This window comes from Oncorhynchus tshawytscha, linkage group LG26, assembly GCF_018296145.1.
Source record: "Oncorhynchus tshawytscha isolate Ot180627B linkage group LG26, Otsh_v2.0, whole genome shotgun sequence".
In the NCBI taxonomy this organism is placed as follows: Eukaryota; Metazoa; Chordata; class Actinopteri; order Salmoniformes; family Salmonidae; genus Oncorhynchus; species Oncorhynchus tshawytscha.
Window position 1 is genome coordinate 12,710,435 of NC_056454.1, and position 17,519 is coordinate 12,727,953.

Consider the following 17,519-nt stretch of genomic DNA (forward strand, 5'->3'; position numbering starts at 1 on the left):
TGTCTGGTTGGTTACATTGCCAGACGGACTGAATATAGACTACCCTGCATGAAACAAACATTTGCTTTGGATATCAATATGAAATCAATACTTTGTGTACTGCGGCATAATGATTTGCTAATTTGACTCTGTTCTAATAACTCAAGTTAACTTGATCATATTTGACATTCAGATTCATTAAAAGGCCCCTGTAGTCACTTTATAGTTAGACGTATATACAGTGCCTTCAGAAAGTATTCAAACCCATTGACTTACAGTGCATTCGGAAAGTATTCAGGCCCCATTGACTTTTTCCAGATTTGAGCCTTATTCTAAAATTGATCGCCCCCCCAAAAACCTACATACAATACCCCATATTTGGTGAGCTTCTCCCATTCTTCTCTGCAGATCCTCTCAAGTTCTGTCAGGTTGGATGGGGAGCATCGATACACAGCTATTTTCAGGTCTCTCCAGAGATGTTCAATCGGGTTCAAGTCCGTGCTCTGGCTGGGTCACTCAAGGACATTTTGAGACTTGTCCCGAAGCCACAACTGCGTTGTCTTGTCTGTGTGTTCAGGGTCGTTGTCCTGTTGGAAGGTGAACATTTGCCCCAGTCTGAGTTCCTGAGTGCTCTGGAGCAGGTTTTCATCAAGGATGTCTCTGTACTTTGCTCCGTTCATCTTTCCCTTGATCCTGACTAGTCTCCCAGTCCCTGCCGCAGAAAAGGATCCCTACAGCATGAGGTTGCCATCACCATGCTTCACAGTAGGGATGGTGCCAGGTTTCCTCCAGACGTGACGCTTGGCATTCAGGCCAAGTAATTTAATCTTGATTTCATCAGACCAGAGAAACTTGTTTCTCATGGTCTGAGAGTCTTTAGTGGCTTCCATCTGGCCACCTCCAAATCTATTCCATTTATGAATGATGGGGGCCACTGTGTTCTTGGAGACCTTCAATTCTGCAGAAATGTTTTGGTACCCTTCCCCAGATCTGTGCCTCAACACAATCCTGTCTCAGAGCTCTATGGGCAATTCCTTCGACCTCATGGCTTGGTTTTTGGTCTGACATATACTGTCAACTGTGGGACCTTATATAGACATGTGTGTGCCTTTTCAAATCATATCCAATCAATTGAATTTACCACAGGTGGACTCCAATCAGGTTGTAGAAACATCTCAAGGATGATCAATTTCGAGTCTGCACACTCATTTAAATAAGGTATTTCAGTTGTTTTTTTTTAAACTGTTTTCGCTTTGTCATTATGTGGTATTGTGTGTAGATTGATTTGGAAAAAAATGGATTCAATCAATTTTAGAATAAGGCTGTAATGTAACACAATGTGGAAAAAGTTAAGGAGTCTGAATACTTTCAGAATGCACTGTATTTCAGCACATTGTGTTGTGTTACAGCCTGAATTCAAATGGATTAAATATATTTTTTAAATCTCAAACATCTTCACACAGTATCCCATAACGACAAAATGAAAACGTGTTTTTAGAATTTATATCACATTTATTTGTAAATTAAATAGAGAAATATCTCATTTACATAGGTATTCTCACCCCTGAGTCAATACTTTGTTGAAGGACCTTTGGTAGCAATTACAGCTGTGAGTCTTTCTGGATAAGTCTCTAAGAGCTTTCCACACCTGGATTGTGCAAATTTGTCCATTATTCTTAAAAAAATCCTTCAAGCTCTGTTTAATTGATTGTTGATCATTGCTCGACAATGATTTTCAGGTCTTGCCATAGATTTTCTAGCAGATTTACGTCAAAACTGTTTCTCAGACACTCAGCTATATTCACTGTCTTCTTGGTAAGCAACTCCAGTGTAGATTTGGCCTTGTGTTTTAGGTTATTGTCCTGCTGAAAGGTGAATTCATCTCTCAGTGTCTAGTGGGAAGCAGACTGAACCAGGTTTTCCTCTGGAATTTTGCCTGTACTTAGCTCCATTCCGTTTCTTTTTTATCCTGAAAAACTCCCCAGTCCTTAACAATTTTAAGCATACCCATAACATGATGCTGTCACCACTATGCTTGAAAATATGGAGAGTGGTACTCAGTAGGTGTTGTATTGGATGTGCCCCAAACATAACACTTTGTATTTAGGACAAAGTTAATTGCTTTGCCACATTTTCTGCAATATTACTTTAGTTCCTTGTTGCAAACAGGATGCATGTTTTTGCATTTTTTATTCTGTACAAGCTTCCTTCTTTTCATTCTGTCAGTTATGTTAGTATTGTGGAGTAACTACTATGTTGTTGATCCATCCTCAGTTTCTATCACAGCCATTAAACTGAGTGGTTTTCTTCCTCTCCGGTAACTGAGTTAAGAAGAACGCCTGTATCTTTGTAGTGACTGGGTTTATTGATACACCATCCAAAGTGTAATTAATAACTTCACCATGCTCAAAGGGATATTCAATATCTGCCTAATTTTTGTTTTACCCATTTCCCAATAGGTCCCCTTCTTTGTGAGGCATTGGAAAATCTTCCTGGTCTTTGTTGTTGAACCTGAGTTTGAAATGTACTGCTCGATTGAGGGACCTTACAGATAATTGTATGTGTGAGGTACAGAGATAAGGCAGTCATTCAAAAATCATGTTAAATTCCACTTTGACATTATGAGGTATTGTGTGTCGGACAGTGACACAATATATACATGTAATCCATTTTTTTGAATTCTGTCTGTAAAACGCAACAAAGTGTGGAGAAAGTCAAGGGGTGTGACTACTTTCTGAAGGCACCATTTTTTAACTCACCCTTTTAAATGCATAATGCAAGTTGCCACATTTTCACCTCACCCATCACCCTGTTCTAGTCTATGTCTGCAGGCAGTTATGAATTTGCCTAAAACCCTTCCAGTTGAGTTATTGATTTCCACTTAAATCTTTAATCAATTACTTGAATTATTATCATTATTACATTTTTATGGGTAGGGCAGGTCCTCATTGGCCTTGGTCCTCTTTGATTAGGGAGAAACGAGAATGAAAAGGACTGTAATCATTTTTACATAGTCTTGGTGCAGGGCTTTATAATTAGAATGGGTTGATTTCCTTGGACCACAGCATGGGCTGAAATTGCAGGCCTTGCCTGGGCCAGGACTTGAGGAAAAGCAACTGAAATAGCCCATGGTGAGTTTACGTTACTGTTTCCCTCTGGGTTTTTAGCTCTGGTTCAGATGGCAGTGCAGCGACCAGAACACACAGCCAACAGCCTGTCCAGCCAGCAACTGTTTTAATGCCAGCTTTTTTTTGTGGCGCCTCTTGTTTTCAAAAGCATCAGCCCTAATTACAACTTTGTCATAATGTCTTTAGCATGCAACATGGCTGAAAAGTAGCGCCCACTGTCTAGCAGCGCTGCACAAATGAGCTCGCTCGAAAAGGGGGTTTTATGATCTGACATTCAGTCAAGGACTGGTATTTAGTTTTACGAGCGAAAAAGATACGGTGACAATGAGGATATTGTCATTGTAAACAGGTCTAGCTCTTGAAATGTGAGACTGAGAATTGTGTAGGAATTTAGGCCTACATCATTTACTGGCAAACAGGACAAACTGAAGTCACCATTGGCACCCTGTATAACTTGAGCACTGTGATAAAAGTCCCCTCCCTCCCCCTCCTCCCTCCCTCCCTCCCTCCCTCCCTCCCTCCCTCCCTCCCTCCCTCCCTCCCTCCCTCCCTCCCTCCCTCCCTCCCTCCCTCCCAGAGCCCCCTAGTGAAGTACAACCCTCCTCTTTGATGGCTACTTCTCAAAAGTGGTATTGTAATACGGTAGTAGTGTCTGTGTTAATTGCCCTTGTAACTCTGAGCTGTTTTGGATTCGTCATGAATGGAGGGGTTCTCTCTCTATCTGTACCCCCCCGCCAACCCTGTCGTATAACACCCTGACACCGTGGTGAAGCTGTGTGGTCATTTGTTACTGCAAACAACTAGCTTAGCGACGGAGGAGGTCCCGCTCAAACTGCTTGACCTCTCATTGCCTGGCCTGTGCTTGCGTTCATCTTCATAATTCAATGGCCTTAACAAAAACCTTTTTTGTCTATTCCCAACTCACATTGTCTTCATTGAAGCTTTTTTCCCCTTTGTAAAGTAACAGACATTGTTTCAGTAATAGTCTAGTCTAGTAGTGGTGAACATAGCCTATAGGCTAGATTAGGTGGTGAGGGCAAATCCTGAAAATGGATGCAGAAAGAATCAGGATCTTCCGTACCAAAGCATAGTGTGGAGTTTCCCTTGTGTGGTGTATTTGGTTGAGATGAGTCCCTGAATGTCTTTAGAGTGTCTTTAGTCTAGGATGTGCGGTTTCATGTGCGGTTGGAGCAGCCTGCTATATCCATGGCAGTGTTCTGTTGTGGCTGTTTAAACAAGCCCAGTAGCTCTACTGATATAAGATCTGCCGGCTTTAGCATTTGATCAGCTTCAGAGCCTAATAAAATACAAGTCTAGAAATTAACCTAGCTGATCATTTATTCAGTACAAGTGTGTGAGGTTCTTCCAGCCAGGATGGTCAGGGAGTCACACAAATGTGTCATGTTTGTTAGCCATTCAATAATAGCCCACTAACAGATCTGTTTTTGTGGGTTGAATCTATTGAATATGGATTGTGAATATGGAAGGTCACGACCAGGTCATCGTGACCACAGGGCTCAGCTCAGCTGCGTGGTCATACACTTCACAAGCGCCTGGAAGATTGCGGAGGTGTCATTGCACCGGGGCCAGTTCCTGTTACTGGCATTCTTACTTGTTTAAGAGCCCTTTAAACACAAGACAGCTTTGTGTCCTTTGTGGCAAGGCCCCAGAGAGAACACAGTGCTCTGTTGCATATTATTCCCAGCAGCCAACACTAATTTCCCCTTAGGAACCGAGCGCTGGCTGGCTGGCTAAAAGCAGCAGACCACTAGCGTCTTGCTTCTCTCCCATTGGTTCAGCCTCCCGGTCCAGACTGGCGTCATGGGCTTCGTCCCAAATGGCAACCTATTCCCTATACATTGCACTACTTTTGACCAGGGTCTATTGGGTTCTGGTCAAAGTAGTGTACTGTGTAGGGAATAGGGTGCCATTGGGACACAAACCATGGATCATCTGGGAAAAGGGTCCCAAACAAGAGGCTGGCATGGTCCTTAGAACAGAGCCATGCAGAGCCAAGCCTAATGGGCAAGACTGTGGCTCCCCACATCTGTGATTATGATCCAGCCTGCCCTGTCTCTTGACGCATGAGCAGCAGTACTATTAGAGGTTCATCATTCAGACATTTTAATGTGTGGTTGGTTAGATGAGAGCCTGAGAGGGCAACATTTCGATTCAACAGAAGAGATGACTTTTGAGAATGGTCTTTCCATTCAATGTTGGCTCTTGGTAAAGGGTCTGCGTTTTCCATCTAGAACTCTGGGCTACTAAATCGGAATCATTAGCAGGTCTTGAGCCAGGTCATCCCCAGCAAGCACTCCAGGGACCTGTTTGGAAGAAACAGCTTTGGCCTAAGTGCTCACTGTGTCTAAAAGACTCCAAGCTATAGCTGAGGCCATAAACTTGCAGAACAGGTTCTTGTGTTTTCTTTTCAAGAAGGAATGCTTCTTGAGCTGAGGAGTCCGTGATGAATGGGAAGTGGCCCTTCTTTTCTCACAAAGATTTGGGAGCAACCTGGAAACATGAGGGCTCCATACAGTACTCTCTGAAGCTATCACTGCATCCCATGTTTTCAGGGATTAGCCTACAGGGTAGTGAGTTTCTAGAATGGCTTATCAGACTTAATGCACTCAGAGGAGACCTGAAAGGGCACTTTCCCACAAGCTAGGTTATCCACTGTTAGCTGGATCCCACAGAGTTCAGCTCTGTGCACAGTGTAGATACGGTACTCTGTTTTGGAGTAACCTATTGCATCAATAACAGCATGTTTTAGCATTTTGCTTGTCAAGCTGCTCCACCCTGAACCACTGAATTGAAGACATTAGTTCTGGATCATTATTCATTCCTTACAAATGAGCTGTACAATGAATTTACTGAGCCAAAACAGTAATGGCTAATATTTGCTCAAGTGGGTTTGTCCAAAGGATTTTGGATCACCCTCTTCAGCAGCGGGGTCAATGTGGTCAATGTGTCACATTGGTCAATGTGTCACGCAGGTCATCTCAGCTCTGTGGTCAATGACGCCACTCTTATTTATGCTGCAAACTGGGTGTCGTGCCACATCCTGAGCCACATGGTGTTAGATGAAACAGTGTGGGCCCATGACCTCAGGTTAAACCACACGGCATGTGGCTCCATTCATTCAGGATGTGTGTATCTGATTCTGTCCTGGAGTACCAATGATCATGATCACTCTCTGGATCTGGACTTATCTTGGTATCCTAAAGACATCTGAAACTGTCTGTTTGATTTCATAGTGTGTCCAGGAGCAGCTCTCCACCAACCGCATCTGACTGTGCGGAACACAGCATTAGGGGAAAGCCTCCCTGGGGGGATAGGTTCGTTCTGCTGTCTGAATGCCTTCAAGTACATTAGACATTCAGAGTCCACAAGTCTGGCAATATCTGATCTCAAATCGGTTTTTGGCCCCATGGAGATTTTGAAAGGTTTGATGTATTTGATGTGTAAAAGCTTCGCTTCTATAATCCAGTTTGCCGAAGGATGTCCTTAACAGTGTCCTCCATCCTCTCTCCTCAGCGGGTGATCTCCACAGTGCCCAGCGAAGGTGCCCGCCAGGCAGAGGTGCACACCAAATCCATGAGCCTGGCAGCCTCCGCCAGCCCTATGTCCCAGAGGATGTGTTCAGACTGAGCCTGGCCAAGGGCGTGTCCATGTCCCTGCCCTCATCTCCCCTGCTGCCTCGTCAGTCCTACATGATGCCCTTGCGCTCCAGCAAGAGATCCCCTGGTAAGCACTACCACTGCCTCAAACCGCACCTCACCTCACCTCTCTCACTTTTAGGCTTACAGCACTACTATTACTGCAATCCATACACCCCTACACTTACATTTACCAGTCCAGGCGTGAAGTGCTATGAGCATGTACTGTTTCCCCGCCGTTTCTCTGCCGTGTTCATCCCAGGCTGGGACTGGCTCAGTCTCGGTGGACGTCCTCTGAAAGTGAGGTTTCCTGTCTTGCTTTAGCTGTTCTTGTGTCACTGCTGAACATCTGACACAGCGCCTGAGGATCCACAATCCTTTTAGCTTTCAACCACAATTTCGGTAGCTTCCAGCTTTTCCCACTAAACATGTCACGCTGCCTTGCAGTTGTTATCCTTGAAAAACAGCTTGTCGAAAAGAGAGGAAAAAACAAGACCACTCAGCGTTTGCACTGTATTCCATCTCGACGTGGGTCCAGTGTGTTTGAGTGACACAGGGTGGAGGAGGGTAAAGGGTTTGTTTGTTTCCCGGTATCCCTCCTCTTCAGCCCTCCATCTCTCCCTCTTTATTTGATCAGCTTCTGTCAGGATGGTGGTCTTCACAACGACGGAGCTTGTCAGCACCCGATTGGGTGTTAACGGGGGCGTGTGTATACACAGGGTCGAATTGTCGGTCCTCTTCCTCTGCCCCCTTCCCTCTCCGTGTTGAGGACATGGCTTCAACAGCTGCGGGCGTGTGCAGCCGTCTTCAAAGCAGCCCGGGCCGTTGTATCTGGAGTCTTTGTTTTGTGAAGATTTAGCAAAGAGGATAGAAATCCTTTAAGTGGTCACTCTGGCCTCACATCTGGGACTCATCTGTGTGGTGTCTACTCTTTGTTTTGAGTGCTCTGTGCTTTGATGTAGCCTTTAGTATAAGATGTGCTGGGGAGTATGCTGTTGGCTTCTCGATACAACTAGGCCACTGGTGTGGTTTCAGATCAAGGCTCTGTCTGCTTAAGGTCGTTGCTGAAATATTTTCTACACCTCAAGCAAATGCTTAGATTTATCATCAGTAACATACCTTTATTTTGGAGATTGAAAATGTGGAAATCTCTGCGGATGAGGTACATTTCACTCGCTCCCAACTGTATTGGAAATTGGAACTGTATTTTTGTATATTTTTGCCTGTTTCGAATTAGGTTTCTAATGGGGGAATTGTATCCTGTTCTAATTTCAGCTACAGATTAGCTTGGGAATAGTACTCTCTGATCCAGACTGTTTTCATTTGAGAGATTGTGGTTGCCTCAGCTTTTTCCTCTCAACCTCATTTGCTATGCTCTTTTTCACCAAATCTCTCCACACAGTACTCTCCGATTCGAACGTTGGACTAGTGAGTATTATAAAGCAAGCAGCATATGTTATGCAAATTAACTTTGTTTTCAAAAGGAGCCTTCGTCTGCAAATATGCTTACTCTGAAGTTTATTGTGCTAAAACAAGAATCGGTAGCTGTATTTGTTAAAGCCAAGCAAAACCGTAGTCAGGTCAAGGAATGTGAAAGCCACATCTGAATGTGTTGTAAGTTTGCCTGAGTAGTTTGCCTGAGCAGTGCACAGTCCCCACTGACTCACCTCCTACTAAACTTAAAAACACCTTTTATTCTCTATCCTCCAGGCAATATTGGTATTTGCCATGATTGTATTAAACCCATTAAAGGCAGCTCTGATGAAAAGCACATTGACACGGAAAGAGAGAGAGGGAAAGAGAGGGAGAGGGAGGACATGGTTTGTGAAGGTGACCAGAGAGTGAAGAGCGAGGCCCGTTTTCATTACAGTCACACACTGCTATGGAGGCACTCTGAAGGTAATGAAGGACTAAAGGGGTATAGCAGAGGAGAGAACTAGTTAAGATGGGGTCAGAGAAGAAGGGAAAGGGGGATGGTTGAGGCTCGGTGCTCCACTCTCTTGTTCACAGGTAAGTGTCAAACTGCAGGGGGAGAGTTTGCACCTACGGTTAATAAACACACCCCCACCGTAGGAAACATCCCAGCTCTCACTAAAAACATGGTTGCCATCTTGAATGTGTTCTTTTGGTCAAATACCTTCAGCGCAAACTCATAGCGAAAGCCTACCGTGGGAGAGTGTGTGTGTTTACTCTGCTGTAGTTTAGCGATGTATTTCCAAAGGGAAATGTCATGACCCAGGGACTTATCCTCTTATATAGACGTCATGTCAGAGAGGGGGAATGTGAGAGAGGGAGACGTACGTAAGTGAAAGCTGGTTGTGCTGATTCATCCGGGCAGCTCAGAAACATGCCTAGAGTTACCATGACTGAGCACCCGGCGACTCAGCGCAGGAAGGAATGCTGGGGGGGGGGCGCTGGCTCTCTGCCAGCCACCTCCAGTCCTGTCACCCCCCCACGCTAGTCAACCCGTCTCTCTCTACCCACCCTGCTGCTCATCCTACCCCCATACTCCTCCTCATCCATCCACTATGACATTTATGGGAAGTGGTTGCTCTGTTCCCGACGACGTTGTGACTTGCTTCACTTCCTGAACGATTGGAGAATCTATAGCGTTGTGGCGGAAGGCTTGATTTTAATGGCTGTCCTTTCATGAAGACTTCACATAAACATCACAGAAAGCACTGCATGACAATTAAGAGTATGACGAATGCCTGAGCCACATGGTCCTGGTGCTGCTGCTGCTTTGATCAGCTAAGCAGAGAGCTTACAACGAAAGCAGCGCAGACATGTGTTGCACAGGACCTCCAGTTTACAGTCTGAAGTTTACAGGTCTGGAGGAGGCTGGTTCTGCTCTAACTGCCAGTGGGACATGATGAAATCCTGGGCAGGTCCACAGTGACCTCCTCTGGTCATGACGGGTCACTGTGTGTGCCATCAGTGTTCCTTCAACGTTTTTTCTGCTGCCTCTCATCTTCCACCACAGACCAGCCAGTAACACTCTGAGCTCTGAACCGGCAGTCTCCATCTCCTTGATGACTTTCTGGGGACTGGAAGTGCATGAGCAACATTCAAACATCCCATCTCCTCTCAGCCGTACGTACACACATCTAAATGCTCATCAGCCGTCCAGCCCCCCCCAGATATGCCAATAACAGCTCTGCTTCCATCCCAATGACCAATAACAGCTCTGCTTCCATCCCAATGACCAATAACAGCTCTGCTTACAATCCCAATGACCAATAACAGCTCTGCTTACATCCCAATGACCAATAACAGCTCTGCTTCCATCCCAATGACAGGCTTTACTAGTGTCATTGAATTTCAACTAAGGAGAGTTTACACTCCACTCCCCCCACCAGAGAGGCTAAGTGAATGGACATGCTGAGTCACGTGAGCAACAATTAGGCCTATACTTAGCCATCATGATGCGCTTTAGGGAAACATAAAACGGCAGTTCATAACTTCATATCATATTTATCACCGTCTCAGGCTGCTTATCATTTTAATCTGTATTTATATGGAATGAGGCTTGGGCAGAGAAGGTCCCTCGTAGGCCATTACACGTGGAAATCATTTAAACTTGTACGCTTTGATGGGGAGCTTTGGCCCCACTTCTCTATGGTTCAAATACTTATTTTATTTATCTCAATGAGTCAGGCAGATGGGAAGGAGAGCACGGTGCAGGACTCTTGGCACTGGGGTCTCTCAGTTTGATATCTATATCATCATCGAGTTTGAGAGGTTCATCTAAGTCTTCTTTCTTTGCCCGTCCAGGCGTGCGTGTAAGTAACCCTGACTGGCCACTGCTATGGATGGATGTGAGAAGAACCTGCTGCCATGATACACTCTACAGTCTCCTTAAGCCCAGTGCTAGGATATCACACAGTGTCTGTATGGAGACACATAGTGGAGTGATACAGATCTAGGCTTCGGAGCGGGTAGTGAGAGGTACAAAGAGAAGCCGTCCATAGTTCACTCAAAGTTCACCCAACGGTATCCGTGAGTGAGGAGCTGCCACTTAAATGTTTGAGTCAGGCTAGCCTCCCCACAAATACCACATCAGACTAATTGAGTAGAGAGAAATAGAGTTTGAACGACAAAAAGAGAACAAGCACAGGGACACGGTTGCCATTCCCCTGGCACAACACAATGTCCTTAATGTTGTGTATCCTTTCAAAAGGTACATGTTCACAATCATGATTTAGTACCTAAATGTAGGAATGTGTATTGACCACTTTCCTACAGGAAAGCAATTGGAAAGGGATATCAGAATAGGAAATACATGGATTGGTAGGCCTGTACATTAGTACTGCTTGAGGGACTATTGATTTGAAGAGAACAAAATGATTTTATGAATAGTAAATATTGGCAGTGTCACATGAAGGAGGTGGAGTCACTAGACAGGATATTGGTACAATAGGTAACACAGAGAAGATTGGATTCATGTCAACAAAGAATTGATAGAGCACTGTGTCTGTCATAAGGGCTGACGGGTGGCGTTTAAATACAACAGCAGGGTTGTATGGGGCTTAGTTGGTAGGTGTGGCAGTGGGCATAGCCAATGGCGCCACCAAACATTTTAGAGGCCCTCCTCTTGGCTGCAGAGAGACAACATTTTTGCATTGGGGTAGAGAAAAAACTCAACTTTTTAAAAGCCAATTTCCTGGAATACTACACATTTTGCCATGGGTTTTATGCTGTCTGAGTGACTCGAACATTATAACAAAATCAAGTGGGGGCCCCATTCCTTGACAAACATTCTCCTGAATGTTTATTCAGGAATTTTTGATTCTCCATGACTGTCTACCTTTGATATTGATAATGTCAGTTTTTTTAAATATATAGTTCCATGATCTTTTCTACATACTTTTTTATCTGGTTTTAAGTTTACACTGAAAGCGTTTTTACCATCCCGAAAGGTTTATAAAAAAAAACTACGTAATGGCTTGGCACTAATGGCTTAGCATGGCTATGTGTTTTCCACTACATTTGATAATAATACCAAATACATGAATATAATATAGGCTAATATATACAGGTAATTTAATACTTAGGTTTCAGTTTGGTTAACTCTTGAACGGATATAACCCCCTGGATCTATCACAAGATTTTCATAATTATGACTGATATTGATAATTGCCTTGTCATCAGAGGCCGACTTTCTTTTCCATGCTCAAGTCTCTGCAAAATGTTTTCTCAATATTCATTTTCCCTCCGCTCTCCCCCTCCCTGCCTGCGAAATTGTTTTTTTTTGTCTCTCATCCAAATCACTGTTCGGTTCCCTATTTTAAAAATTGAACATTTTAAATGATGAATTATACTTAAAAGCATAAATGTTCCTTCTGGTAACTGTCATGGCTTCTGTCATTACTTTAGCTTTCCATCGGGTCTTACAAATCTTTTTTGGTCTCTGTCAAGGGGATGCAATTTCATTTCAAAGCCAATGACATACAGTATGTTCAGAGGAGACATCTCCTGAAGTCACCTCTACAGTATTAGCTCAGGAGTTACTTGCCTGCCTCGGGGGTATATCGATGTGTTTCTGGGGGCTGTGGTAGAAAGGCTATATGATGCGTCCCGAATCACACACTATTCCCTTTTGACGAGGACCAATAGAGATCAAATGTCTATGAATATACTGAATGGGTTCTGAAGGGTTCTTTCTTCAAAACCCATTGTTTCAGATAGTTCATGGATAACAAGAAAATGTCCACTGCTGTCTGAATTGTCTACTATTTCAATAAAGCCTACATTATACTGTAGAAGAGGGAGGTTTTTTATGAAGCACCTAATGTCAAGATGTTTGACTTTGGCCTTTTTTCTTCTCAGAAATTCAAGACCATGCATTCCCAGCAGTTACCCATGCATAATTAATGTAGCTCAACAAAGAGGGTGAGAATAGACATGACTATTAAACATGTAGAAAGCATTATACCTATTTGCAATTCCCCCATACTGGTTCGTTTCAGAAATGCATTGCATTATCCAGAATGATAATGGTTATGAGTAAAATAGTAAGTACCCTATGTATGCTCATGTCATTATCATGACACAGGCATGTCAAACATGAATATAATGAAGTAATTCTCTTCTAGGATGACTAATGGGTGTATTATAATAGAAGGGCAAAGAGGAGGCCTTAATAGCTTATCACTATGGGATCTGTGTCTTGCTCTCCCCATTTGTTTTGTGTAATAAAAGAATTGACCAATGCTCAATGTCTTACACTTGTAACTGGATCCATTATGTTGCAAATCTTTATTTCCAACCGTCTTTTATCTCAGTCTGAATACATTCTGTTTCACTACTGAGCTGTAGAATGACGTCCCGACAGCAGAAAGAAGGGTATTGTCCGGCCTCCTTTTCTTGTTGCCACAAAGAGCCGTGTTGTGTTTCATGAAGAGTTGAAACGTTAACAAGTCAGAGTCCATCTTGAAGAATGTGGAAATGCTCATTAAAGATGTTTTTGAAAGCGTAGATAATCACCCCGTTCCTCATTAGGAATTGACATCAACCGATCGGACAATATTTTAACATTTGAGTGCTTTTCTGAACTACGTTTATGTAGCGTAATAGCTCATGTGCATACCTTGGAGGGCTTTCACTTGTCTAAGGTCGAGTGACAGGCTGCCGTGTGTGTGCGCGTGAATGCGTGTTTATGTGTGTGTGTGGCACAGCTCAGTGGGCATGGCCCTCTAAGCTTCACCACAGAAAGCCAGTGTGCAGAGTGAGATCACGCTTGGCTGCCTCTCTCTCTCTCCTGAGACCAGACCACTCTGCTTGGCTCCTCTGTATGCCCCCTCACCCCTAAATGACTGTCTAGCCCTCCTCTGCCCTGTTCTCTCCACGCTTTTTTGGGTAAACTCCTAGCCAGGAAGCTGGACCCTGTTTGAATACTTCAGAAATGCACCCTTCCTTCCTTGTTTCCTTGAGGTAAGCATAGATTTATACGTGATTGTATAGGTGAAAACAAGGTGACTACCGTATTATGTTCACCAATCCAACCCGTTCAGATCTGTGATTACTTCGAGGAAGGAAAGCTGCAGGATGGAAGTATTCGAACAGGGCCCTGGTCTCTCAGGTGCACAAGTTACTGGACCAATAGTGTGTCTACTATCTCTTGTCCACATTCGATTCCAGACTTATTTTGTTCATCAACCAGGAAGACACACACTAGATAGTAGGCCGTTGTTTGATAGTGTGTTGTTTACACAGGATCGAATCATGGATAGCATTGTGTTGTATATGGCAAGACATCTGTGTGTCCTGCCACCCATTTTTGTCCCTTGTAACATGCCTTTAAAACCCACTGAACCATCACAGTTCTGCTGAATTAAAGCACCATCGATGTCCTTTGTAAATAATCTGCCTTGTTCCTGGGTTGTGTTAATTAGGCACAAAAGAGAAGCAAACAGAGTGAAACAGAGAAGGACTACCTGAACTTGTCCAATAACAAACACCTGTTTTTGTTAAAGGTTTGATATGTTTTGCTATGGTTTGTGCTAATGAATACGACCCTGGTTTGTTTCCATAGGACTGTTGTTATGGCGTTTTCCTTTCCTTTCCTCTCCCTCCCACCCACCCTCTCTGTGTTCAATTCTGTTTCTTTCCGCTTTCTTCCCCTGCTGTGATGAGCTCATGGTCGCCATTGGAGGACATCACACTGAGATAATACTTATTTGTCCTCTCTGCGAGGGGTCTGCTGAGAGCAACGAGTTCGGCTCATGCATTTTAATTTGTTATGATTGGCTTAGAGAGTCGATGTGATTTTGGGTCTTGGGGTGGTCTGTCTGTGTGGGGATTGGGAAGTGTAGAGAGACAGGCTCTTATGTTGGATGAGGCTGTGAAGAGGAACATGGTGGTTTGGCACCCTATTCCCTTATACTTTTAGCCAAGGCCTGTCAAAGTAGTACACTATGTAGGGGAAAAGATGCCTTTTGGGATGCACACAGTCTTAAGAGAGACAGAGGAAGCTGGCGTAATGTCTTCTCCTCCTTGGTCTGTCCTTTACAACGTCTCAACCCCCCCACTCACCCACTCTCCAGCTCTCCAGCATTTAACAATGCAATTTCTCATTGGGCAGGTCTTCAGTGCAGAATATTAACGCTCTAAAGGCTTTCTCAGGGGGCAGGCAGCCATTGATGAAAGCGTCCAGAGAAACATCAAAGACTCGTACATCTTGGAGATGAGATTTTGATGTAAAAAACTCGGTATTTTGTCTGTCTCTAAGCTAGCTATACCTCACCATCTACATTATCGAGCCCGTTCACTTGATTCGATCTTAGTACAGTCACATTTTGGTTTCTGCTTGAGTGGATTCACTCCTTCGACAATATCTCAACTTTCAAGCATGTGGTTTATATTATTCACATCATCATGGCATACTGTATGCATAGAAATGAAATGCTTGAAGGAAGTGAATGCATTAGTGGGTTGGTGATTATCCTGTGAATTTTGACCTCGACTTAGTAAATCTACTATCTAAAACAGCGTGGTCTGTCTCCTCTTTTCCCCCTAGCTAATTGGCTCTGTGTGACTCCTCCTAATAGGTAGAGCCTGACTGTCCACAGATAAATGGAGTCTTATGCAGACGGTTTGCCAACTCAGCCAAGAAGCTGACTTGGTAGGGTTGCAAAAAAATGCAAGTAACTTCTTCAGCTTCTTGGCTGAGGATAGGTTTGCAAAAACGTTCAGAAAATTCCCAGGTTTTCCAGAAATCCTGGTCGGAGGAAGCTGACTTGGCCAGGTCCTTCCTGATGGAGGCCAGCCACAGACAAATCAGACGGGTTCAGACTTCAGCTCACATGTGGTTTAGTTGAAAGAGATCCAGCCTAGTTGGTGGTGCTCCAGAAACATCTGTCTCCCTGGCATTGTAGAACGTTAGTTCCAGGCAGCTCCCATGCTCGGTCACTGGAGTGGTTCCTGTTTGGGTGCTCTTTGCTCATCTTTATGCTCTGTTTTCCACTCTAAATATGACGATTTTCTTCTATGATATGTATAATACCTCTAATTTATTCTCATACACCCGCATATCTCATATAGTTTTATCAGTGCTATTGACGTAGGACAAATAGACATTCCTGATGATTACCACATGCCACAGCATTGGCGGTGTAGCCCTGGCTACGCTCTATGCATTTCAAGTCCTATATCCATAGATGGCAGTATGAATCAAGCTGAAGCGGTGGTTGGTTCCTGTGCTTTAACATTGCTGGCTGCTGGCTGGAACCGTATCTGAGGACAAGATCACAGATGGGGGAAGCGAGATGGTTTCACAGCAGCACAGCACATGCCGGACCAATGTTCCAGCTGAGTCCGAGGGAGGGAGAGCTAACACACACCCAGACACACACACACGCAAACACACACACACACACACACAGAGGTGGGGGTGGATATGATGTGGGAATGGGAAACGGCAATCTCTTTCTCCCCATCTAATCTTTCTGTTATGACTGGGGTTACACATGCAGTCACTAGAACACCAGAGGAGAACTAGATTGGGTTCTAGTAGGTCAATCTGGAAGGAAGGAATGCATACCATTCTTATAGATTTGAAGTTTACTTGGTTTTGGTCAGGTTTCTTGCTCACCTGGATCAGTATTTATTCTCCTTGTCTTTATGTCTTAGTGACACTTGTTTATTATATTTATATTTGAAAGACTTTCTGCTCAGGGTTGACTGTACTGATGCCCTCAGGCAAACAATATGTGCTGTTTACTCATAATATTTGTTGCCAGTGCAATACACATTTAGGTTTTGTAGAAACATCTCTCATGGCCCATCATGCTGTCTTTTCATGGCTGTGAGAGGCAGGCTGTGTGTGTGTGTGAAGCATGCTGGTTCAGAGATGTCCTTTGATAGTGCTGCTGTCACAGGAAGAATTGAATAGCAGGCAGCCTCCTTTTGAATGGCTTGGCCCTGCACTGTGCCCTGGGATCAGGGGTGTGAGTGCAGACACACACACACACACACACACACACACACACACACACACACTCACACTCACACTCACACTCACACACACACTACAGTTGCTACAGAGCGATGCCTCCGGCGTGCCCAGTGCGTCAGCGGTTGTATCATAAAGTCAGGCAGGGAACAGTGATGCGTCCCAAATTACACCATATTCCTTATATAGTGCACTGCTTTTGACCAGAGACCTGGTAAAATATAGTGCACTATGTAGGGAATAGTGTGCCGTGGGATAAGGTGCTTCTAATCCTGTCAGTCGGAGGAGAGAGACAACAGTATACTAATCTCCGTAGTCCTCACCAAGGGGGTCAGAACCGAGACCCTCCTGAGGATCCTTAGCTCCTGTCCCAGAAACAACACCTGATGGGACGTAGCCTGGACCTCATTCTGCAAACCACTCTCTCCTGATCCCATACATGCCAACAAACGCACACTTTACCTTACCGCAGAGGCACACACCCTCTCATGCATGCGCACACACACACACACACACACACACACACACACACACACACACACACACACACACGTCACAAAGTTTCTACGAGGCTAATTGCTGTGGTTTCCTGCTGCAGTAGTTTGCATTCCCCGGAGCTGGCCGGTGTGTTTGTTACTGCTGGGTGTCTGCAGCTCTCTCTTTCTCTCCGGGCTGTCAGACAGTGGAGCTCTGCCGAGCCCGTCCCGCAACGAATTCCCATCTGGAAAAAGTGAATCCTGCGAGAACTCTCAACGCTCTCTCTATCTTTCTCCCTCCTCTCTCTATCTTTCTCTCTCTCTCTCT

General features: G+C 44.4%; 1 protein-coding gene across 5 annotated transcripts in view; it reads left to right on the forward strand.

Annotated features, from left to right (window-relative positions):
* The window catches only part of LOC112225182 (protein TANC1), a 183,587-nt gene that overhangs the window by 69,768 nt on the left and 96,300 nt on the right, over positions 1 to 17,519 (forward strand). For all 5 annotated transcript variants that reach the window (XM_024388878.2, XM_024388877.2, XM_024388874.2 and 2 more), the window contains exon 3: positions 6,642 to 6,851. In XM_024388878.2, coding sequence (XP_024244646.1) covers positions 6,642 to 6,851 — 210 coding nt within the window. The remainder of the gene's footprint in view (positions 1 to 6,641; positions 6,852 to 17,519) is intronic.